The sequence below is a fragment of the Adiantum capillus-veneris genome, chromosome 29 (genome assembly GCF_014529385.1).
Source record: "Adiantum capillus-veneris isolate H3 chromosome 29, ASM1452938v2, whole genome shotgun sequence".
Classification (NCBI taxonomy): Eukaryota; Viridiplantae; Streptophyta; class Polypodiopsida; order Polypodiales; family Pteridaceae; genus Adiantum; species Adiantum capillus-veneris.
Genome location: NC_140959.1, coordinates 95,416,829 through 95,443,142, shown reverse-complemented (window position 1 = coordinate 95,443,142; position 26,314 = coordinate 95,416,829). Strand labels below are relative to the sequence as shown.

Below are 26,314 nucleotides of genomic sequence, written 5' to 3'. Positions count from 1 at the left end.
GGAGAGATCAAACAGGCGCCCAATTAGTCGGGCACATAGCTGGACACCACATTTGTACTCTACTAATTGTCCGAGCTAGTGTAGTGATACTCTATGTAAATCCTAATTCTAGAGTAACAGGTCAATTCTTGAGTTGTAATGATGTCATGATAATTGTAAAGGTCCGTGTGAGCCGGCCCCACTGGCCATTTAGAATGCTCTAGGTATAAAGGTCAATAACTTTAATGTGAAAGAAAGGCTTATTTTTAGAAGAAGAAGGGAGCTCAAAAAACGTACGCTCAAGCTACGAGCTGCTCCAACCTTGTAATCATCGCAGTTAATGGATGGGTAATCAGTTTTTAAATCCAAAACTTGCATTGTGTTCCTCTCTCTTTGCTATTTAAATTAAGTGTAAGCATTGTCAGTTTTGCTGTGGTTCGCGACTACGCGTCTGTGAGCTATAATTGTAGATTTGAGTGCTTAAATAATTGTTTTTAGTCGTTTTGACCATAGGAGAGTGTTCTTAGATCATAGGGCGACCTTTCTAGACTGATCTATTGCAGTTTTCAAGACCTTTTTCATGATGGATTGTGATTTTGGTACCTTGTCGGATTGCGACCAGACTTGCTAGGATAGTGCCCCTAGGTGTCCTAGACCTCCTCCTAAAGTTTCGGTGCATTTCGAGTCCGTTTGAGTGCCAAAATAGCGTGATGACCTAGAGCTGTAAGAAAGGACATAGGCAGATTTTTCTGATCATTGAGTGTTGGTTTGCTTGTTGAGCTAGTGTGTGTTTTTGCTAAGGTTCACTTCGTGAGATTGACGATCTCATAGAGTCTCCGTGCCCCATCCGAGTCATTTTCCCTGAGTATTGACATTATGTTAGTTCTAGAAAGCTATGCTGCAGACGTCCGTCACGGCGACCCGCTAACATTGGCGCCTAACCTCCTTTTCCACTGAGCTAGCTCTTTCATTTAGTTTTGTCTTTGTTTGTCATTTAATGATCCCACATGTGAGTTGTGGATTCTTTCATATTTTCCATGTGAGATAGCAACTCTCTTCTCTAGTATGGAGGGATGTTCCGCCCTTTGCTGAAGGCCTCGTAGATGTGATCCGAGTCTTTTATTTTACATAGGTTCTAGTTATGGCACACAGAGAGAGAGAGAGAGAGAGAGAGAGAGAGAGAGAGAGAGAGAGAGAGAGAGAGAGAGAGAGAGAGAGAGAGAGAGAGAGAGAGAGAGAGAGAGAGAGAGAGAGAGAGAGAGAGAGTTTTCAATCCATTTAATTAATTTAAAATGTGTGTAGTACACATATGCAAGGCCTCTAAGTTTGATTCAATGCACAAGCCCACAAATCCACGCGAGTTTATGCGCCAAGGTGAGGGCAAAAGGGCAAGCAAGAGATGAGAGAATGAGAGGCTAAGAGGCGAGTGAGAGCTGTGTGTGTGTGTGTGTGTGTGTGTGTGTGTGAGAGAGAGAGAGAGAGAGAGAGAGAGAGAGAGAGAGAGAGAGAGAGAGAGAGAGAGAGAGAGAGAGAGAGAGAGAGAGAGTGGTTAGAAGGCGAGCTGTACGTGGAGGAGGGAGGAGGGGGTGTTGGTGGGATGGGTGTTTGGCGCTAACGCTGCATATGTTGTTGGTGCTTGAAAGGCTTTGGACTCCGGAGGCCATTCATTACTTTATTAGAATTGTACGTGGTTGTCTCTCGAATGTTGTGGTGAGAAAATAGTGGCTTCAATCCTATTTTCTCACCACAACATTCGAGAGACAACCACGTACAATTCTAATAAAGTATATATATATATAAAATTAGAACTCGGCTAGAGGACCCATTCCAGTTAGGCGGATTGAGCCAACTTCTCCCAATCAAATTTTAGGGGGCGTTTAAACTGCACGCCCAAGCTAAAAGCACAGGGTAGTGAATTTGATGTGCATGCAACAGAGTGAAGATGGTGCCTTCTGCTATGGGGACACCGAACTCAAGACGCCCATTATCATGGAGAATTAGAAAGGAGGATACATAACACATGTTAGTCATCATGGAGGCAAGAAGACAAAATTACTGACGGAAGTAGCTTACAACACACGCACACACACACACACACACACACACACACACACACACACACACACACACACACACACACACACACACACAGAAGCTAATATTGATTAAAGGGCATAGAACATAATATTGAGAGAGAGAGAGAGAGAGAGAGAGAGAGAGAGAGAGATAGATAGTTCTATTATCATCCTTGGAGGTCAAATATGACCTATGGGACCAAATGAGCATGTCACGTGGTGTGAGTGGAGGTCATAAGTGACTCTCGATGCTCAAAAATGGCTAAAATGAGCGTCACAATAGAGTGTCCACATCGTGGTTGGGAGAGGAAGGTATGTAGGGAGAGCTCATGGCTGAAAAAGAGGACCTAATGTGGTCAAAAGCTGAGCACTCAAGTAGTGTGTGGTACTCACTCTCTCGCACTTGACGAGGGCATAAGGTGCAAAGTCGATGAGACTACTCGCCAGTGCCCCAACGTCTTGTCTCGCAGCGTAGAGAATGGGAGCTAAGACGAATGGAGGCAATGGTGCGGATTGCACTCAGTGGGATGGGCTCAAGGATGTAGGGATGGGTTCGGTTACCGCATTCGGAGAAGAAGAGAGATTAGTAGTTTGGGGCAATATGTGTGGTGTAATGGCTGAAGCGAGAACCTCTGGATTTCTCCCAAGCCGTGATACATTGGCGTTGTAAGAAGGCCTCATTAACTTGGGAGTCGATCGACGCATCCTTGACCAAGTGACATGCATCCCATCTTCCAAACCATTTCTTGATGTCAAGCATCCACCCCGAACTTAGTATTTTGCTGTTGCATGTCTTTTGGACCTTTTGACTTGCTTCATATGCGATTCTAGGAAGTCGATACAAAGGGCTACGTTGTGTCTTAAGCATGTACTCCACAACCCTTTGCATGCCCAACACCTCACTGGGAAGTGATCCGGACTCAAGAAGTAAGAGCATGTAGGGTGTTTGTGTCTTGACTTGGAGAAAGTTGGTGAGAGAACACTTTTGGACATTCTCAAACTCTTTCCACGTAGCCTTCCGGATGCTACCACCCCACACCTCCACTCCATAAAGAAGCACCGGTGTCACCAATGTGTCAAAGAGGTACTTTTTGAGAGCCCAACACTTGATCTCTCCAGCATTGCACATATTCTCAAATGCATAATAAGCCCTCTTTCCGGCTTCCAAGCGACGCATTGCGTAATTCTTCCATCTATGATTGGATGGAACCTCAAGGCCAAGGTACTTGAAGCTATCTACCACTTCAAGTTGCTCATTGTTGTATACAATCCATGGATTTTCATCATTGAGGGTCTTTACAAGTATAACCTTGGTTTTGGATCCATTCACGATCAGCCCACTATGTAGGCAAAAGCGTTCCAAGACACTCATAAGCTTTTGTGCATCTTCTAAGGTATGTGCCAAGAGCACTACATCATCGGCATAAAGCAAAAGCATGATCACCGCATTTCTGATCTTAACCTCTTCTATGCCTTCTTGTTGCATAAAATCAAGAACCATGCATTCCAATTCATCAATGAGTAGCCCAAAGAGGGTTGGGGAAAGTGGGCATCCTTGTTTGACACCAATGGTGGTGCTTGCAAAAAATTCTGAAATTCCATCTCCCATACGTAGTCGACATATCACTTTTTGGTAGATGTGAAAAACTGCATGCATAAATTCTCTCGGCACTTGAAGGCTTTGCATATGTCTCCAAAGATTTCCTCGCGGTACCATGTCAAAAGCTTTCTTGAAATCCAACAAAGCAACAAAACAACTTTTTTCCTTTCAATCGAGACGCTTCCATAAGAACTCGAAGAGTGACAAGGTGATCAATAGTGCTATGATGCTTTTGAAAACCTGCTTGGCCTAGCGCACGTTTGCCGTTCTTTTCAGCCCATTCACTTATCTTCATCTCCATGATACATCCAAATAACTTTGCCATCAAAGAACCAACCATTATAGTGCGATAGTTGTTCACATTGTTTACATCTCCTCCTTTGTGCAAAGGTTTGATCCAATTTTCACTCCAATCATGAGGCATGCCATGATGAAGTGCAAGTGCAAGGTTAAACATATCGCATATCCAATATCGTGTTTTCTTGCTTGTCCATTTAATCATTTCAGCCTTGACACCTTGAAGGTCCCCTGCCTTGCGGGTAGCAAGTTTCTCAGGCGCGCAACATACATCTTCAATGGTAAAGAAGGGAGGCATAAACGGAAGGGAGCTACAACACTCCATCTTATCAACATTGGGTTGCTCATAGTGGTTCTTGCAATGCATATACATATCCTCAAGAGTCAAGTCACCAAAGCTCTCAACACGCTTGCCTTTTAGATTTTGCCAAAACTTGCCACATGAGAGAGAGAGAGAGAGAGAGAGAGAGAGAGAGAGAGAGAGAGAGAAGCTAATATTGATTAAAGGACATAGAACATGAAATTACATCTGCTTCTCTTTAAGCTTAATAAATATCCTACATCTTTTGTATTTCTCTTAATGTGTGTTTTGTGTATGGTAGGGGGGACATATATTCACAACACTGGACTTTGTGATTGCAAGTGCGTCTCCAGCTCGACAACACTACAAGGTCCGTTATTTGCATCCAATTTCCCATGCTCATGCGTTTAAACGCTTGGCGCAACACATAAACTCTACGGGGCAGGACATGGCTTCCGTTCTTTATAATTTTTTGGAGAGACCATAGTGCCAGCTCTCCACCATACTTTTGTATGGCACCTCTGCATGACGTGCACTGTATATTTTGCACTATTAGTCTGTGAGGTTTCATTATAAGACGATATGTTTAACTATTCACATTGCTTTTTTGTATCTTGACTCAAATATCGGCCTATAGATTGGACAATAAAAAAGCACAAGTACAACATTGAAGGTCAGTAAAGCACCTCATTTCTTGTTGCAATTCATTGATGCACTTAACTTTGTATCCTCCCATGAACACAATAACAATTTTAAAATGTGTGTGCTTCTCTTTAAAACTCAATTAACTCTCTTAAAAATCACCCCTATAATCTCTATTAATTGATGCCACTTAACTTTGTTTCTAACCAAAAATATAATAACATTTTCTAAATGTATTTTCCTTCCAGGCAGTGAGGCCGTTGCCGAGTTAGTCACAATCTTGTTTCCTTTAGTGCTAGATGCTAAATGTCAATTTGCATATGTCTTGTTATATTCTATAGTTGTTATATAACCCACCAAGCAAGACTAGTTTTTCGAGCCAATATAGCTTTGCCACATCCTCTCTACGCTTCTTTGGCTCACGCAGCGTAAGCCAACCTGGGTTAAGGGGTTTAGACATCGACAGCTGCTTGTGCGTGGACTCGATCCCGCCCCCAACCGCCCCCCCCCCCCCCCCCCCCCCCCCCCCCCCCGCCCAAGCACTAAAGGGCACGGGGCATTAAATGAAGCCCCAGAGGTGGGATCTACGGCTGAGAAGCTCGGGCACAAAAGTAGAGGCGCGCAAGGCCGTAGGATGCACCAGAAGTAAACTAGGACGTCGAAAAGTAAACTTGGACATGGGCATACCTGTCCACATTGATTTATCATGCGTTTGTTGCCCACCATGGTCAACATATGCACATGGGGGGTTGGATAAGCCATGCGTCTTGCCCAGCGCCCACTTGGGTTCGAATCGTGCGAGCAGCAAGGAGATTTGTGCGCGCACCCTCAGCCGTAGATCCCATCTCTTTGCTCCCGTGCCCTTTAGTGCTGAGGCCCCCCCACCCCCATGTGTTACTTTCAAGTTAGTGCTGACTCCTGAGACGCGCACAGGAAGCTCCGTACGAGCAGGGACAGAGACGTTCTCTGCAGCTTTATGTACAACCAGGCGACCAACATCAGACGTTCATTCATCTGCGGCCCTTAGGTTTATCACAAAAACAGCATGGCGTTGATTTGACATAGCAGGAGACGGAGACACTGCTGTTCCGAGTGGATTGTAAATGTATCTCTTGTAGTTGTCAGGAGAGATCTTTGTGGTGTGTAAACAAGGAATGGGCAAAGAAGACCATGGCAGTGATGCTTGTTCATTAGCAGGTTCGGAGAAGGATGTAGTCAGCAGTACCAATGCAACATGTAGCTCTGTAGCTTTGCCCCATGTGTTGCGTGCACTGGATGAAACTGAAGAGGAAAGAGTTCGTCGTATACAGAAACTCTTCAATTTTTTTGACACTGCCTACAAAGGCTATATAGATCATTTTGATATTGAAAAAGGATTCAAATCGCTTGGAATTCCCAGCCAATACAAGTATGCAAAGGATTTGTTGAATGTGTGTGATGCCAATCATGATGGGCGAGTGGATTTTAAAGAGTTCTGTGAATACATGGATGACAAGGAGCTTGAGCTTTACACTATATTCAAAGAGGTGAATGTAGCACATAGTGGGTCAGTTGTGCCCGAGGAATTGCAGGCCGCTCTGCAGCGAGCAGGTATTATCTTTAACCTATTGTTTTCCCCAACAATAGACCAGGGTTCTGCTGCAAAAGTGTTGATAGTTGTTGCTCATTACTGTTTTTGTTCCTATAAAAAACAAACTTCAATTCTTAAAAATCCTCCCATCAGTTCAGAAAAAAGGCCCGACAATTGCAAGTCTCTATTTGAAGTGGACCACAAATGATACAGTTTGCATATACTTGCTGCCCAGTATGCAATTTCAAGGGTTGGATGTGTGAAGGAGCTTGGTTGTACCAGCTCAGTGCTTTGCTAATAATGTGTATAGTTGGCCGTTGTGGGTAGAATGCATCCCAACTGTTGTCCTTCAATTGTTATGTGGAACTGGCACCAATGCAACAACAATTTCAGTACCAAGTCTCAGTTCCACGGCCGTAGGAAAGCCTTCCTCTCTTGCAACTTGTGGCACCTTGTAGTCTTGAACTTTGTTGAGGTGTCCCTCCAACCTTCTATAGCTTGTGTAGAGTGAAGATTTCAAACGTCCCAAGCAGCAAGGCTGTTTCTCAACTCCTACTGCACTTGACCATGGTTGAGCAAGGCCCTCCCCAAAGGCTACCATAAGAATCCTCATTGTGCTTCCTTGTACTACATTGTACAATCTTCCTGTTCACTGTCAAGAATAGGACCTGGCACTTTAATAGCAAAAAACTTGTCCTTTTGCGCTCACTCACTTTCTTCAGATTGACATTGATCTAGAAATGTACCAGTGTTTTTGATCTCACTGGTGTCATTGTGGAGAATCTTGTCCATACTTTCATGAAAAGTTGCTGATGTATTAAGAGGCCATCAGGCGCTTTAGGCGCTTTGAGAAATCGAAACAATCGAAATGCCATCTTATGCACCTATTAGAGGCAATGTGTACCTTATGATAGACCACTAGTACCATCCTTTTAAGTAGGTAGGAATAAAGAGCAGCATAAAGAAAAACTAGAAGTGAAGTTAAAACTAGAAGTGGAAGGGGTACCAACTGGACTATACGACTGGGAGAGGTTAATGTACTGCAATGTAGAGGAGGATGGAGCTCTATGGCTAGGGGCTTAGAATGCAGGCTATATGCATCAGGTATATAAGCATGATGTGCATATTCTACTGGTGTCATTGTGGAGAATCTTGTCCATACTTTCATGAAAAGTTGCTGATGTATTAAGAGGCCATCATTGAGAAATCGAAACAATCGAAATGCCATCTTATGCACCTATTAGAGGCAATGTGTACCTTATGATAGACCACTAGTACCATCCTTTTAAGTAGGTAGGAATAAAGAGCAGCATAAAGAAAAACTAGAAGTGAAGTTAAAACTAGAAGTGGAAGGGGTACCAACTGGACTATACGACTGGGAGAGGTTAATGTACTGCAATGTAGAGGAGGATGGAGCTCTATGGCTAGGGGCTTAGAATGCAAGCTATACGCATCAGGTATATAAGCATGATGTGCATATTCTAGCTAACTCCATATGGCACCACAATCAAGGTGTAAAATGGTGTATGACAATGAAGGGGTGATGAGCTCCTTGAAGAATATGCTGGGATCAGCCTTTCTTCTCCTTTTGGTGTCGGGTTCTGATGTATGTCAGCTCTCTATGGTAGACCTTGGGTATCCGGTAGCGTGGTGCTCTTTGTCTCCTGCTAGCTGGAAGGCTGTCATGATTGTGACTATGTTGCAGTATTACATCTACTCCTAGTTGCAGATACGCGAAGTGCCATGCCAAGGAGGACCCCTACGCTTGGATGGTCACACCCCTTCGCCCAAAAGACATGCCTCTTCACCAAAAGCTACACTTCTTCGACGACTGGTCACACCCCTTCGCTCTATGGGTGTCACAAAACGGGAGCGTACACGAGCACTTGAAAATCTGAAAATTAAAATACTTTGCAAATGTGAGAGAAGGGAGAAGATCGACACAGTATTGGGGACCAGAAGATGGGCTGGTCCCCCCCCCCCGTTAAGAGTATTCTTTTATTCAGGGAGAATTCGTATACAAGCACGAGAACCCGAGGAAACCCCTCCGTTCTGTAATCTTAGACCCGAAGGTCGTGCTTTCCCATAAAGGGCTTGGGCACAAGGCGGTTCCTTCCCGTAAGGGACTTAGGCGTGAAGCCGTACTTCCTGTGAAGGGCCTTCCTGTAAGACGGGATATTCCTGCAAAACAAACCACACAAACACGCGACAACAATTCGTATGGTGAATCCACAATAGATACCTGTCGCTCTTGCGCGGGAAAAGCGACTTCCGTGCTTCGTAGTCTCGCGATCTCTTGCAGTAGTGTCTTCTCTTGCTGATGTTGGTACCTCCCGTGAGTGAGGGCATGTGGTGCTTTTTATAGCTCCCTGGCCACGGCACGAATAACTGCTCGCGTAGAGATCGCAGCCGTTTTTTTTTTTTTTTGGGCGCTGTTCTACCCGAAATAGGGAGAGAGAATTCGCTGGCTGGTTTTGTTGCTTTATCTTTTAAGTGGCTGCCCACTTATTAAGTGGGCGGCCGGCATATTTTAAAATTGGTATCTACCTGCCCAAAAACTCAATAAAACCTTATAAGTTAAAACCAATGCATCTAACAACACTTCCCAGGCGTCCCTGGATGCAACCACATGCACGAATGCAATGCAAACATAGATTCCTCGCGGGAAAGCGTCTGCCTTCCCGCGATTGTTCCTGCTTTTCGTAAAAAGCTTCATTGAACCCATCTTTATTCTTGTGCTTGCGTTCTTACGCGTATTTTCTTACTCAGTTCGGATTTCCTCCTTAGCCTACGGGATGCCCCCTTACTGATGCACCCGTCACCCATCATGTGACGCATCAGGGGCACTCGTAACCCGGTCCTTTCCACCGAACTTACGGAAACTCCTTCGCGATGTTTACTGTCACCCATCAAATGACACATTAGAGTTGTCCGTTGCTGATGGCAGTTCTTGTAGCTTCAATCTTTTAACAGTTCTTAGTGCACATAATAAAATATCCTAAAAAAGAAATTAATCATTAAAAATAAGAAAATAGTCCAATTAGCAACAATGGGTGTGACTCTTCGCCAAATGGTTGCAGCTCTTCGCCGAAAGGATGTCTTTACGTCTAAAGTCATGTCTCTTCACCAGGAGACGTGTCTTTTCATTTGTGTCTCTTCGTCTCCTAAATAAGGAGCCTATTGTACTCAGTTTCAAGCAATCATCAATCATTCAAATACAGAGTCTTCTGAGTCTTGTCTCTGAGTTCAATTCAAGTTTCTTAAGTCTTAATCATGAGTTTAAGTACTTAATTAAGGATTAGTACCTAGAATCCTTATAGTGGTATCAGAGCAAATTTTTTCCCCAGACCCGACGGTTGTGAGCCTCTCACCCTCGCTGCTACACTCTAACTAGAGTTGCATGGAAGCCGACGTTCGGTGGTACACAAGGAGGACTAGCTGTCCGATGAGGTAATTCTATTTTTTCCCTATCTGTAACACATTGTCACGTGACACATCGAACTCTATGTGTCCGTGGACAAGCTACTCCGATAACAAGGGTTCCGTCAGTCCAATTAGTCTAGATTAGAAGTGATCTGGCACTTTTGTGAGTTTATTTGTAGACCGTGCATGCCGAGTCACTTAGTGTAGATGCATATCCTCTGGTTGCACACAGCATGGTCATAAGCATTCCCATCAGAATCCTTCAGGGGAATTTTCCAGTGCATTTAGCCTATTTTCCCTATTTTTGACATTTTTCACTTAATATTTTTAAGTGACTTTTGTTGGAAAGTAGGTAGAGCAAATTGAGTAAGTTTGTATATAAGTAAACCTAGACTAGCACTAATTGGCAGAAGAGGCAGTAGGAGCACCTTGCTCAATAGGCAACTTCTCAGCAGAACCCTAGAGGCCTAGCGTTTTTGCTCCACAGCAACCACCTAGGGTTTTTGGACCAGATCAGCCAGTGTTTTTGCATTTGCAGATTTCGACGACAGCAGAACATCAGATTAGCCTAGCGTTTTGCATTTGCAGGACAACCAGCTGCAGCAGAGCAGATTTTCAGCCCTAGCGCTTTTGGTTTACAGATCAGCCCCGGCGTTTTGCAGATTCTCCGCGACGGAACCTCAAGAAACCTCAACGTTTTCAGTTTTCAACCCTTAGACACCGCAGATCAAGTCCCGAACCTCGCAGATCTCACCTTCCCGCAGCAGTTCCTCGCCGCACGGTCAGTTTCCGCAAGGTTTACAGTTTCAGCCCGGAAAACGCAAATTTGTGCATCTGCATTTTCGGCGCGTCGTCGTCGCATCGTCGCCATCGACATCGTCACTGACATAGAGTCAGAATTAAGCAGATAGAAGATTTGCAGATTTCAGCCATTAGCGTTTCCAGATTTCAGCCCGTCTCGTCGTCGTCCTCATCGTTGTCGACATCGTCGGCAAGTCCAAGCATTGTAGAGATTTGTGCAATCAATAGTAGACCGCTCTCGCCATAGAGAGTGGGGCCTTCGGAGGAGGGTTTTACAACGTCTCTGGTGTCGTATTCTCTTCTCTCTCTATCTCTCAGTCTCATACACTTGCACACACAGTGTCCATTCACTTTGTTTGTGATCATAGCACTCTCTCATTAAGAACGGAAGGCTCTACCTTCCATAAGAACAAAAAGGAACCTTGAGCACAGTTCGGAGCACTCATCTTGAGCAAAGTTCATTCATTCCGCTGCACCTAACACACATAAATTATACAGATATCGGGTGGCATGGCGTACCCACAGTGTGCGGGATTAAGTGCTGGAGATCAATTCGCGCACCTTTTCGGCGGGATGTGTCTCTTTGTCCCGGGTCCATGCCCCTTGATGTGAGCGGACACCACCTCTTGCGGCTGGTTGCACCTCGCACCTCTTCACTGGTACAGTTTTCCCCAAAGAACACACCCTCCTGGCTCCTCCATAGCGTGCAACGCTTCATTCTAGAGTGGCAGCATTTCAGCGTTTCAATTCTTGCGCTGGGAAACTTTTACGTTGGTAGCCAGCCTCAGTTTGCTTTGTAGAGTACCTTATTAAAGTTTTAAAAAAATTGGCCAGCCAACTCGCTGCAGTGTGGACAACAAAGGTTGAATTAAAAAAAAAAAACCAAAACCCAACGCTGTATCATGAAACGCTTGCGTAGCCACTACATTGACCTATACCCGATGGCTACTATTGGCTGTTGCCCATGCACTGGAGTGCCCTTCGTCTATTGCAACACACAAACTTACCTTGTGTTCACCCCTTTTTGGCATCGTACGAACATGCTCGTGCTGATGCATCTGTAGTGCAGCCTCTCACAATGGCTCCAATAACCATATTCAGCCAGCAAGCCCTCTTGTTCGCACTCACATGCTCGCGAGATTCTCTCTGTACAAGTGCAGTGTATGTGCAATGGACGATCTTCCTGAGGAGATCTTGCTAGAGATAGACTCTGGTCCTGCTCTTGCTCCTTAACCTCTTCAAGATCCATTACCAGCACCAGATGCAGACCCCATCTAGCAGGAGTATTGTGGGTATGTGATATCGTCACGCCACACAGTTTCAGTTACTCCCGTTGAGCAATCACATGGCCAGATCACAAATGGCAACGACCATATTATGTCGCAGGACCCGATAGCAGTTCTCAAAGTGCAGATAGCAGCACTTTCCAAGAGCCTCGCATCAATTCACACTCGCTTCGAGCAGATGCAGATGCAAAACACTTCTCGGAGTCGTCCTACTGCTTTTCGGACGACTAATGCTGTTTATCCCCCATCTTCTTCCGACGCTTTAGCGGTCGACCAGAAAGAACCACTCAAACATAAGCCTTCGGAACCGAAATTTTCTCACCCAAAGCATGGTTTCTCAGAGACAACTGGACACAAAGTACCTTCCTGCGAGCAACAAAAGTCTCAACATGAATATTTTTGGAAAAGTTGCAGTTCTAAGCGACTAACTTCTTGTTGGAATCGTCAGCAACGGAAGCAGCAATATGAAGCTTCCAAAGGATCATCAACAATGTCAAGATGGGCTTACTTAGTGTCACATATATCCGACCCTAGTTGAGTACTCAGTCGTGAATGTCGCGACGTTGGACAAGTTCCCCCTCGCGAGCCATGCCCTACATTTAAGTCTTTCTTATCTGATGGTGGTAAAGTCGAAGATTTATTAATCCTTTCCTTGTGCAAGAGGATCCTTCAGAGGTCTAAGAGGCAGCAACTTCCTCAACCTCCCCCTTGTCAATTGGAAGCCTTAATACCCACTGAGAAAGCTAAAGATTCAAAAGATTCCGGTTCTTGTGTGACAACGGACAAGCACATAACCCCTTCTTTGGCCGTGATCCAGGCAAAAAAATTCACTTCGTCACCGCCCTTGCAAAACAAAGTCTATCTCTGGACACATACCCAATGCAGTGGTGAATGGTAATTTTTCAAACTTGAAGATACCAGTTCTTACCTTCAAGGATACAAAGGATAAAACAGACACAGAATCTTGCAGCACGACTTCAGTCGTTGCAATTGAATCTTTGGACACAACTTGTTCTATTGATAAACCTTTACAGATGGATATACCTCAAAACACTACTCTGTCTCAATCTACGACATCCCTTCAGGAGGATTTTACTGTTCCAGACAAACCAATGGAATACCTTACAGATTTCCAACCAATGGTCATCACTCAACAGAAAACTCAAGTCAATTTACCAATAATTTCACTTGAAGCAGATAAAAATTCAATCTTTTATTGGTCAAAGCTCCAAGTTATAAAAGACTTTGACAAAGGCACTTATCAAGTTGCAAATATGATCAATTTTCGGTTTGGCAATAGCCATGGTTAATAATAGTGCCATGACATGGGACTTAACACAAAGAGCTTTGGATGCAAAAGCACTACAACTGTCACGTGACACATCCAACCCTATGTGTCCGTGGACAAGCTGCAGCACGACAATGGTTCAGTTAGTCCAGTCAGTCTAGATTTAGCAGTGATCTGGCACTTTTGTGAGTCTGTTTGCAGACTGTGCATGCCCAGTCACGTAGTGTAGATGCATATCCTCTGGTTGCACACAGCATGATCATAAGCATTCCCATCGAATCCATCAGAATCCTTTAGGGGAATTTTCCAGTGCATTTAGCCTATTTTACCTATTTTTGACATTTTTCACTTATTATTTTTAAGTGACTTTTGTTGGAAAGTAGGTAGGGCAAATTGAGTAAGTTTGTATATAAGCAAACCTAGACTAGCACTATTTGGCAGAAGAGGCAGCAGGAGCTCCATCGCTCAACAGGCAACTTCTCATGCAAGAACCCTTGGTGGCGCTTACCCTCCAAGCAAAGCTCCCTAGTGTTTTCCTTCAGCTTCGCCATAACTCAAATTGCTTGGCGTTTTTCAGCAAGTCTGCACCGCAAGCAGACCCACAGCCATAGCGTTTTCCAGAACCCCATCATTGCCCCAGTTTTTCCTAGCGTTTTCAGCATAGCATTGCAGCAGAAAATCAGCAGTTCGACAGCCCCCAAAACAGCGTTTTCAGCAGCAAAAATCAGCCCCAAAATCAGCGTTTTGATTTGCAGCAGATTTCAGCCCATTAGCGTTTTTGGACAGTAGTACAAGGACAACAGTTTTCAGCCCTTAGATCGATCTCGCCATCCCCATCGTCGACTTCGACCTAGCCTAGACTTGCATCAGTTACATGCATCCACTTTGTACCAGTTTGTGCAATCAATAGTAGACCACTCTCGCCGACGAGAGTGGGGCCTTCGGAGGAGGGTTTTACAACGTCTTTGGTGTCGTATTCTCTTCTCTCTCTATCTCTCAGTCTCATACACTTCCATTCACAGTGTCCATTGGACTCTCTCACTAAAGGAACGGAAGGCTCTCCCTTCCGTAAGTAAACGGAACCTTGAGCACAGTTCGGAGCACTCATCTTGAGTAAAGTTTAAACATTCATTCCGCTGCACCTTACATTGGTATCAGAGCTTTGGCAGTGTTCTGTATCACTCAAGGAAAGAACCACAAGAACCACATAATTTATTTTTGCTTGTTGAGGTCGCACGAACCCAAGTTCGATTGGGCGTGTTGATTTCTAGTCGTGTTTTTGAAGAGTGACAGGAAACCCAAGAAAGAAGGGCTTGTTTAGCCTCCCCTTGTGCCTCTTTTCACTCATTGAGAGCGGACCGTGCACTTAGCGGCAGGTCAATCGACGTGAGGTGGGAAAAAGCAACCTTGGTGTGAGCGCAAGGCCGCCAAGGGGTCACCCGCGTAAAAGAGCAGAACTCGGGTGAAGAGAAGATTTTCTCGAACACAGATTGCAAGCAAAAGAAGACCCTCAAGAACCTCAAGACCCTCAAGAACCCAAGAACCCAAGACCCCCAAGAACCCAAGTTCCTCGTGAACTTAAGAACCCAAGACCACAAGAACCCACGACTTCAGAATGGTCATCACTCGAAGCGGAATGGATACTTCGCTTAGAGGTGATGAGCATGAGAGGCGAAAAAGAATTTTCCCCACCAGGAGGTTTTTCTGACCCTCCCCCTTCCCCATCTACGCCAAGGATTGCACTAACTTCTATGGAGGAGTTGGAGCAGATGTTTATGGAAAGGAAGTTAGAACGCGAAGCAAGACAAGCAGAAAGAATGGCAGAATTTGATCGTGAATGCAAAGAAAGAAAAGCAGAAGTGGATCGCAGACACGCAGAAAGAAAAGCAGAAAGAAAGGCAGCCATAGAGCGTGAGCATGAACAAGCGCGACACATGCAAGAGTTGTTGCGACTCTTTTCTCAAGTTCAGGCCCAGATGCAAGAGATTTGAGAAAAGGAGACTCTCTCAGTCTCTTCTTCTCCCAAGCATGACACACAGGATTTGCATGATTATGAGAACCATGATGATTTGAATGATAATGATAAGCATGATGATTTGGATGATAATGATGAGCATGATGATTTGCATGATCAAGATGTGATTTCTCACAAGCATGATGATTTGCATGAAGATGACGTGATTGTTCACAAGGATGATGTGTTAGTTGATACTTTCTCTAGTGAAGCTAACCTCATTGCAAATTCGATCAAACAGGAAGAACCGATCTTGGCTCTCGAGCCTAGGTCCAAAGAACCCTTACAGGAAGTAGTGTGTGTTCGAATGATTCATCAGCACGCATTGTTCGAGTGTTTCATTCGTGATCGTTTCCTGTATTTTCGTCAGCGTCTTTATGTGATCCCTTTTCCTAGGCATGACATATTGTACGTTGAGCACGTTTCACTCATGAATGAGCACAGATGTATGCGGATTATTCATGAAAAGCTGAAAAGTATACATTCACGGAAGTCACATTCCATGTCTCTTACTTGGCATGACACATTTGTAGAAAGAGCACATGAAAGTATTAGCACTAAGCATGGGCATTTCCGTTGTGAATTGCCACAGTTGATTGCTTTAGATAAAAAAAGAAAGATTCGATCTCATTGTTTGCGTGTGTGTTGTGAATGGTTTGGCACTCCGTCTCTTTGTTCATCCACATTGCATGAATAGTCTTTGAGGAAGACAAGATTTTTTCCACTCACTTTACATGGAATAGGTATGTTCATGATTTTGTGTTGGAAGTGGTTTCATGAATTTTCAGCCATGGAGATTCTTGAAGAAGAAAGAAGCACGACTCTCAACGAAGTTGAAGCATTGAAGGAGTCCCAGAAGATTTTGTGTCGCTTTCGGCGCGGCCCAAAGAAGAAGACCTTGCAGACCTTTATGAAGTTCAAGTACCGCACGACCCACTCATCCGAGTGGGCCGGCGAAGAGTCCCTTCCAGAATTCCAGACTCTGTTGGCGATCTCCCTTGACGCCATACAGTTCGGTACCAGTACCTCACCTTGAAAAGGAGGGGATGTCACGTGCCACATCCAACCCTATGTGTCAGTGGACAAGCTACAACACGACAAGGGTTCAGTCAGTCCAGTTAGTCTAGATTTAGAGGTAATCTGGCACTTTTGTGAGTCTGTTCGCAGACCGTGCATGCCCAGTCACTTAGTGTAGATGCATATCCTCTGATTGCACACAGCATGATTATAAGCATTCCCATCAGAATCCATCAGGATCCTTAAGGGGAATTTTTCAATGCATTTAGCCTATTTTACCTATTTTTGACATTTTTCACTTATTATTTTTAAGTGACTTTTGTTAGAAAGTAGGTAGGGCAAATTGAGTAAGTTTGTATATAAACAAACCTAGACTAGCACTATTTGACAGAAGAGGCAGCAGGAGCTCCATCGCTCAACAGGCAACTTCTCATGCAAGAACCCTTGGTGGCGCTTACCCTCCAAGCAAAGTTCCCTAGCGTTTTCCTTCAGCATCGCCATAACTCAAATTGCTTGGTGTTTTTCAGCAAGTCTCCACCGCAAGCAGACCCACAGCCATAGCGTTTTCTAGAACCCCATCATTGCCCGAGTTTTCCCTAGCGTTTTCAGCATAGCATTGTAGCAGAAAATCAGCATTTTGACAGCCCTCAAAACAGCTTTTTCAGCAACAGAAATCAGCCCCAAAATCATCGTTTTGATTTGCAGCAGATTTCAGCCATTAGCGTTTTTGGACAGCAGTACAAGGACAACAGTTTTCAGCCCTTAGATCGATCTCGCCATCCCCGTCGTCGACATCGACCTAGCCTAGACTTGCATCAGTTACATGCATCCACTTTGTACCAGTTTGTGCAATCAATAGTAGGGGCCTTCGGAGGAGGGTTTTACAACGTCTCTGGTGTCGTATTCTTTTCTCTCTCTATCTCTCAGTCTCATACACTTCCATTCACAGTGTCCATTCACTTTGTTTGTGTCCATTGCACTCTCTCACTAAAGGAACGGAAGGCTCTCCCTTCCGTAAGTAAAAGGAACCTTGAGCACAGTTCGGAGCACTCATCTTGAGCAAAGTTCAAACATTCATTCCGCTGCACCTTACAACAACAATACATTTCCTTCTTCCCGGAGTTTCTACAACTACCCTAGGTTTTATTTAAAGAGGGAGGGAATGTCACGATTGTGACTATGTTGCAGCATTACATCTACTCCTAGTTGCAGATACGCGAAGTGCCATGCCAAGGACGACCTCCACGCTTGGATGGTCACACGCCTTCGCCCAAAAGACATGCCTCTTTACCAAAAGCCACACTCCTTTGACGACTGGTCACACCCTTTCGCTCTACAAGTGCGACTCTTCGCCCAATGGTTGCAGCTCTTCGCCGAAAGGATGTGTCTTTACGTTTAAAGTCATGTCTCTTGACCAGGAGACGTGTCTTTTCATTCGTGTCTCTTCGTCTCCCATAATATAAGGAGCCTATTGTACTCAATTTCAAGGAATCATCAATCAATCAAACACAGAGTCTACAGTTCGGAGCACTCATCTTGAGCAAAGTTCAAACATTCATTCCGATGCACCTTACAACAAACAATACATTTCCTTCTTCCCGGAGCTTCTACAACTACCCTGGGTTTTATTTAAAGAGGGAGGGAATGTCACGATTGTGACTATGTTGCAGTATTACATCTACTCCTAGTTGCAGATACGCGAAGTGCTATGCCCAGGAGGACCTCTACGCTTGGATGGTCACACCCCTTCGCCCAAAAGACATGCCTCTTCACCAAAAGCCACACTCCTTCGACGACTGGTCACACCCCTTCGCTCTACGGGTGCGACTCTTCGCCCAATGGTTGCAGCTCTTCGTCGAAAGGATGTGTCTTTACGTTTAAAGTCGTGTCTCTTTACCAGGAGACGTGTCTTTTCATTTGTGTCTCTTCGTCTCCCATATAAGGAGCCTATTGTACTCAATTTCAAGCAGTCATCAATCAATCAAACACAGAGTCTTCTGAGTCTTGTTTCTGAGTTCAGTTCAAGTTTCTTAAGTCTAAATCATGAGTTTAAGTACTTAATTAAGGATTAGTACCTAGAATCCTTACAAAGGCTATCTGTTCGTGTAATTGTTACCTGTTGCTGTGTGTGGGGGTGTAGGAATAGACCTAGTCTGTGTTGATCTCCGAGCTTTTGGAGCTGGTTAGAGAGCGTGGCTCTTCAAATATATTTGAGTCCACTAGTGAACAGCTAAGCCTGGTGCCCATACTGCGATTATGTACATCAATGCGAGAATGGCGGTATCAAATAGCCACACTTTTGACTTGGGCGCTCGGAAGTGTGCTTGGTGGTAGTGGCCAATGTTCATATCATTGCTAAGTTGATACCCAGATAGTTGGGCTCCCATGGTAAAATGGGGCATGGCTCTTGCTCTGTCCCGAGGTGTGGAAGATCCCCCTTTAGATACTTGAGAAAGAAAGTCAGAGAGACGACGCACCAATGGAGTTCCAACCAACCCTTGAGAGGGCCCCCACACCATTACCGATGTGGTATTTGAATTTGCTTTAGATTACAGGTAGCGGAAGTGATTAATGTTGAAAGCTCAGGATGAGTGCTCTGTGCACTCAAGGTTCCTTTTACTGAAGGGGAGAGAGAGCCCCCCTTTTGACTTCATGAAAATTGTGAAATAGACTAGAGCGAGAAAGACAATGGCAACGGTGACTGAAAATGCAGAGAGAGAGAGAGAGAGAGAGAGAGAGAGAGAGAGAGAGAGAACCGACACGAGATGGGGTCCCAAATCCCCCTCCAAGGGCCCCCCTCTTTATTGCTAGAGAGGTATTTGCCTAAGATTGCACAAATGCTGGTACAACGGTTCTAAATGTGGGAATGCTGATGGAACTTGCCATAGATGTTGGGTATTGCGAGGCTAAAGGCTGAAATCTGAAAACGCTATGGATGCTGAGGCTAGTATCAACATGAGGTGGTAAAGGCTGAAATCTGCGACGTTGAAAACGCTGATGATTGCGATGCTGAAAATGCTGATTTGAGGGATTGAGAACACTGATTTGATGGGTTGGAGACATTGGCTTGATGGGCTGAAAATTGCCGGTTGAGGCTGAATGCTAAAGCTTTTGGGTCCTTGTGCTGCGGTACTGCAGGTACTTTTTCCTTCTTCTTCTGCCTCTTGTCTTTCCAAGCGCCCTCCATGGTTGCCTATATAGTCCCAAAAGACTGGGTCGAGCAACATCCCTTTCCCTCCATACACCTTTAAGTAGCAGGTTGAGCGGTTTTGTTGCGGACTCCCAAAAGAGAAGCAAACGTCAGAATGGATTCACATGCTTATGGGACATGCCAAGGAAAGTTTTGGTATGCATACCGGCTCTTTGACCTATCCTACGGCCAAGCAAATGTCTGCCTCAATTGTCACGTGACACATCCAACCCTATGTGTCCGTGGTCAGTCAAGTTAGTCTAGAATAGGAAGTGATCTGGCACTTTTGTGAGTTTGTTCACAGACCGTGCATGACCAGTCACTTAGATTAGATGCATATCCTCCGGTTGCACACAGCATGATCATCATTATTCCCATCAAAATCCATCAAGGGAATTTTCCAGTGCATTAGACCTATTTTCCCCATCAGGTTCTTCTCCCAAGGGGTGGATCAGTCAGCGTTTTTGCAACTAGAGCCATATCTGCCAACGTTTTTACATTAGCCAGGCAAGCACAGAAACGTGATACATTTTTGTCGCGGAGGACCTCACCTCAACCTGCGTTTTTTGCAAGAAACATCAGATTTGTTGATTTCCCTGCTAGCGCTACACTTTTGGGACAGTTTCGTCTCTGAAAATGCCCCTCCTCCATTTGCGTTTTTGACTTTCATCTGCGTTTTTGGGTTTTCAGCCCATTTTCGGCGGTTTTATTGGTCACTTTGTGTTGTTGACACCTTCCACAAGTTGCTAGAGTACCCATCAAGCCTTTGTTTTTTTTCAGCAAACAAAAGGTTTTTGGTGCCAACAAGTGTAGCAAAAGTGGACTGCAAATTGACCTGCATTTTTGCAGCAAGAGGGCAACGCTTAGCTTCTAAACCTCGGATCTCGCCACCACCTACCCGACTTTGCATCTGGTGCATTGCCGGCGAGTATCTTCTCCGTCTTCATCAGATTTTAGCCATTACCCCTTGCTCTGGCGTTTCAAAACGCGGAGGGGCAGGCTCCATCAACAACAAACGCTAGCGATAGCGTTTCAAAACGCACAGGGGACCATGGGCCCGCGAGGTGTTGTTGGCGTTTTTGATAGGGTCAGCGTCGCCGATTGGGTAGCGTTTCAAAACGTTGGGGACAGCAAGGAATGTCACGTGACACATCCAACCCTATGTGTCCGTGGACAAGTTACAGCACGTGTCACAAGGCGGGCACCACGTGCCAATAGAAAAGAACAGACTGAACAAACTTTTAGCACTTCAATAACAACTGAACTGAGAGAGAGAGACGACACGCGACACGGAGTGGCGGAATTCCACCCCAGAGAGTATTGGCCCCAAACCTTGGCGCCCCTTTCGGTATTTCTTTATATTGCATCATCAAAGTACAAGCCGGTACTCCAGACTCTGCACCTTCTCCAGGAAGCATGCCAGAGAATGAGCCCTAGCCTCATATTTAAAGGCCCTTGGCCTAAAAAGCAGTTTACATGAAAAGCTTTGAAACTCAAAAGCTTCTGGTCCAAAAAGTAGTTTACATGAAAAACTTTCATTCAAACTCAAAAGCTTCTGGTCCAAAAAGCAATGCCAAAAGCTGCCAGCGCAATTTACGAAAATCCGTACAGCCTGCTACGTCATCATGTCAGCGCAATTGTCGGAATTTGTCTGCTGCCTTAGGGTTAGGGTTAGGGTTTTGGGAAGAAATTAGGGTTGTAGTTTTAGGGTTAGGGTTTTCAGAATTAGGGTTTGCAGCAATTAGGGTTTCTTGCAGAAATTAGGGTTTGCAGGTTTTAGGGTTAGGGTTTCCAGAATTAGGGTTTCAACAGTTAGGGTTTTCAGAATTAGGGTTTCTGGCAGAAATTAGGGTTAGGGTTTTCTGCACTCGGGCAACCACGTCCTCACTCTGTGACACTTCTTCTACTGCTTGTTCTTCTTAGGGTTTAGGCCCCTCGGCCGGCATCTGTAAGTTGGCTCCATTCTTTAGGCTTTGACACGTCAGCAGTTTGTTACATCTCCCCTTCTTTAAAGAGAGTAATTGTCCGCGATTACAGCATATCTGCAAAACAACTCAAGTTAGTTCAAAAATTTCCGAGGGTCATTCCGAGGGACGATCAATTTGCTCTTTTTATTAAGGAGTTAGCTTCTCCTTTCTGCTCTTTTGATCAAGGAGTTAGCTGCTCCTATCGGCTGTTTTGATCAAGGAGTTAGCTTCTCCTTTCGTCCTGATCGGAACTCTTGATATTCCGGCGTAGTAAAATTAGCCATCACACCTAGACCGTACTGATCTTCCTCGGGTGTCTTGATGCACTAAAATTACATACCTAGGCAATCTCATCCAATTAGGAATATTCAGTGGTTGGCACATCACAATGCAACACAAATGCTCACATATGCATGTTACAAGACATAGAAACATAAAGCCACCGATGAACACTCCTCCCGCATAACCTAACAAGGTCCAAGCCGGGAGATATTCAACGACTCCCTCATCACTCCTCCCGCATAACCTAAAAAGGTCCGGGCCGGGAGATATAGAGGCCTTTTACAACCAAACGCCCCCCAGACCGCAACCTGCGTCGTTTGGAGGTGCTGAGAGTAACCACTGCTCAAACTTCTTAATACTCCTCCCGCATAACCATCTAGGTCCGGGCCGGGAGTCACAACAACAATTATTTTACAAGCATACAACCAAACGCTCCCCAGGCAACAGCTTGCGTCGTACGGAGGTTTAAACAATACCAAAACAGTATTTACCACTTCTCCACCCGGGAGTAAAATCACCAATCATTGAAACCAATATCAAACCAGAGTCAAACAATTCAAATCGGCACCAAAACAGGTTCAAAACAGATACCATCCATTTCAAACAAAGTTTCAAACAATACTTTCTTAAACAAAGTTCAAAAGTATCTAACTATAAAACAACTAGAGAGTTCATTAAGGCTTTTGTTCGGACAACCGAACTTTGAGGACGACTTGCTTGTCCTTCTGCATCACGGTGATGGTTCGGTTCCGGACTTGGAGAGTCGCATCATTCTTGTCATGCCAAGGCATGCCTAATAGAACGTCACAATTGCCCAACTTCATGATGTGGAAATCAGCTTTTCCATGATAATCTTGAATAGTCACTGGAAGAGCACCAATGAGCGGTACTACTTTCTGAGTTTGCCCTGTGGCTAGCTCAGCTTCAATTTCTCCACCCTCTGCATCATAATCAAAGTGCATCTGCTTTAAGAATTCTGGATGGGTAAAGTTCTCTGTAGCTCCGGGGTCAAAGAAAATAAGGGCTTTGAAACCATTGACTTTGCCATATGCTCGACACAATTCGTTTGTACTCTCAAGGCGTATGCCATAAATATCAGGAACTAGTCCAATAGCGGGTCTAGCTCTCTTAGCAGGAGGTGGCGTCGGGGTTCTGTCGACCGATGGTGCGGGCGTCGGCCCCTCTGGTCTATCAGTGCGTTTGGGACAATTAGAATGATTGTGCCCTGTTTGAAAGCATCCAAAGCATCGGCCTTCTTGTAGTAAGGTGTCTCGTTGTTGAGGCGTCAAACGAAGCCTTTGCGGTTGATTTTCACGAAACTCTCGAGAATTTGTTTGTTGTTGCCGAGAGTTGTGGTTAGTGGCCGGAGATTCTTCTGTGGTAAACTCTAGCTTTCCCTTCATCAGTTTGTAGCCGACCGCGGCATGGTCCATAAGTTCTTGCATGGTAGAGACTTGCTTGGATAGACAATATTCCTGCAATGGTGATGGTAGGCCAATGGTGTATCGCTCGCATTGGGCCTCCAAGGGAACAGATCTAAAGAAGGACACCGGAAGGTACACATCGAGAAACCTTTGGTTATATTCGTCCATGGTTTCAGTGGCAAGCATTTTCAAGTTGCCCCATTCTGCCAAAATCCGCACTTCAAACATAGAAGTCATGTAACTACGTGCAAAAACTGTCTTGAAAGCTTGCCAGGTCCTTGGAGCATGCGGTTGTGTCGCGATTGAACTCCACCATTGCATAGCATTATCTTTAAGAAATCCCGCTGCTCGAGAAATCTTGGATTCTTCTGTATAGTTCCCTAAAGCATAGATGTTGTCGAATTGCTGTAGAAACTACAATGCTTTCTTGCGATCTTTCACCCCAGAAAAAGTGAAAAATTTGATTGTCGTGCCACCATCCTTGAAATCTTTGGGTTGGTTAGGCGCATATGCCGAGTATGGATAATAAGGGTATCCATATGGGCTCCAACCATTGTACCCTGGTGGCGGTGGTGGTGGAGGTGGGGGCAATGGCGGTGGCAAGGGCGGTTGCACTGGATCAGGGTCAGATGGCTGCACCATATTCCTGAAGACTCCCCTGATTGGAACAGACGGCTGAGAAGGTTGCCGGTTAGAAGCGCTCGTACTTTCTGGTGCCGGAGGAGGAGGTACCACCTAGGGCAGCAGAGGGGGTAACATGAAGTTCAAAAATTGTTGAAAACTTTGCAGCATTGGAAGATTCTGCTGAGGATGCCGCAAAAGAATGTCGTGGAGTTCGTTGAGCAGGAACTGCAAATATTCTGCTGAATCCATGAATTCCAAGTATTGGGTTCTTAATTGGCTTATGCCCTGTAAGACACTGCGGTGAAGAAGGGAGCGCGCCCGATGCGCGATGAAGTAAGGGTGGGAGTGGCTCTGTCTGCTCTTTTGTAGGACCGGTATGCTTTCAGAAAAGCACACGCCTGATGCTCTGATACCACTGTCACAAGGCGGGCACCACGTGCCAATAGAAAAGAACAGACTGAACAGACTTTTAGCACTTCAATAACAACTGAACTGAGAGAGAGAGAGAGAGAGAGAGAGAGAGAGAGAGAGAGAGAGAGAGAGAGAGAGAGAGAGAGAGAGAGAGAGAGAGAGAGAGACATGCGACACGCGAAGATATCCTCGAATAAAGCTCTGTCTGCTCTTTTGTAGGACCGGTATGCTTTTAGAAAAGCACACGCCTGATGCTCTGATACCACTGTCACAAGGCGGGCACCACGTGCCAATAGAAAAAAACAGATTGAACAGACTTTTAGCACTTCAATAACAAATGAACTGAGAGTGAGAGAGAGAGAGAGAGAGAGAGAGAGAGAGAGAGAGAGAGAGAGAGAGAGAGAGAGAGAGAGAGACGACACGTGACACGGAGTAGCGGAATTCCACCCCAGAGAGTATTGGCCCCAAACCTTGGCGCCCCTTTCGGTATTTCTTTATATTGCATCATCAAAGTACAAGCCGGTACTCCAGACTCTGCACCTTCTTCAGGAAGCATGCCAGAGAATGAGCCCTAGCCTCATATTTAAAGGCCCTTGGCCTAAAAAGTAGTTTACATGAAAAGCTTTGAAACTCAAAAGCTTCTGGTCCAAAAAGTAGTTTACATGAAAAACTTTCATTCAAACTCAAAAGCTTCTGGTCCAAAAAGCAATGCCAAAAGCTGCCAGCGCAATTTACGGAAATCCGTACAGCCTGCCACGTCATCATGTCAGCGCAATTGTCGGAATTTGTCTGCTGCCTTAGGGTTAGGGTTAGGGTTTTTGGCAGAAATTAGGGTGCAGTTTTAGGGTTAGGGTTTTCAGAATTAGGGTTTCTTGCAGAAATTAGGGTTTGCAGGTTTTAGGGTTAGGGTTTCCAGAATTAGGGTTTCAGCAGTTAGGGTTTTCAGAATTAGGGTTTTTGGCAGAAATTAGGGTTAGGGTTTTCTACACTCGGGCAACCACGTCCTCACTCTGTGACACTTCTTCTACTGCTTGTTCTTCTTAGGGTTTAGGCCCCTCGGCCGGCATCTGTAAGTTGGCTCCATTCTTTAGGCTTTGACACGTCAGCAGTTTGTTACAGCACGACAAGGGTTCCGCCAGTCCAGTCAATCTAGATTTAGAAGTGTTCTGGCACTTTTGTGTCTATTTGCAAACCGTGCATGTGTAGGCACTTAGCGTAGATGCATATCCTCTGGTTGCACACAACATGATCATAAGCATTCCCATCAGAATCCATCAGAATCCTATAGGGGAATTTTCCAGTGAATTTAGCCTATTTTCGACATTTTTCACTTATTAATTTAAGTGACTTTTGTTGGGAATTGAGTAGGGCAAATTGGGTAAGTTAATATATAAGCAAACCTAGGCTAGCACTATTTGGCAGAAGAGGCAGCAGGAGCACAGGCTCAACATGCAACTTCTCAACAAGAACCCCCTTGGTGGCGTTTCTCCTCCAAGCAAGACCCCCTAGCCCTAGCGTTTTTCATCAAGTAAGCATCGCCATAGCCTCCCAAGCCCTTGGCGTTTTTCATCATAGATTGCATCGCCAGGACAACCTCAGCCCTAGCGTTTTTCATCAAGCATCCCTCGCCATACCACCTCAGCCCTGGCGTTTTCTAGAACCCCAAATCGCCCCCATTTGCATGGCGTTTTCAGCAGATGAAGCACCAACAGATTTCAGCCTTTGACCCCCCTAAAGACCAGCAGATTTCAGCCCACCAAGACCAGCCCATATCAGCGTTTTTTGGTGCCAGACAATTTCAGCCATTAGCGTTTTTGGGACAGGAGCAGAGCGACATCAGATTTCAGCCACTAGCGTTTTTGGACAGCAGTTAACTTGCATCAGTTTTCAGCCGTAGTGTCGATCTCGTCATCCCCGTCGTCGACCTCGACATAGCCTAGGATTGCATCAGTCCACAGTCATCCACTTTGTACCAATTTGTGCAATCAATAGTAGACCACTCTCGCCAACGAGAGTGGGGCCTTCGGAGGAGGGTTTTACGTCTCTGGTGTCGTATTCTCTTCTCTCTCTATCTCTCAGTCTCATACACTTGCACGCACAGTGTCCATTCACTTTGTTTGTGA

General features: G+C 45.1%; 1 protein-coding gene across 2 annotated transcripts in view; it reads left to right on the top strand.

Annotated features, from left to right (window-relative positions):
- Positions 1 to 5,644: 5,644 nt before the first annotated feature.
- Positions 5,645 to 26,314, top strand: part of LOC147419624 (calcium-dependent mitochondrial ATP-magnesium/phosphate carrier protein 3-like) — a 33,889-nt gene continuing 13,219 nt past the window's right edge. The window contains exon 1 of one of the 2 annotated variants that reach the window (XM_086505222.1): positions 5,645 to 6,484. In XM_086505222.1, coding sequence (XP_086361348.1) covers positions 6,049 to 6,484 — 436 coding nt within the window. In that variant the 5' untranslated portion in view covers positions 5,645 to 6,048. The remainder of the gene's footprint in view (positions 6,485 to 26,314) is intronic. The other variant, XM_086505221.1, reaches the window with a different exon arrangement.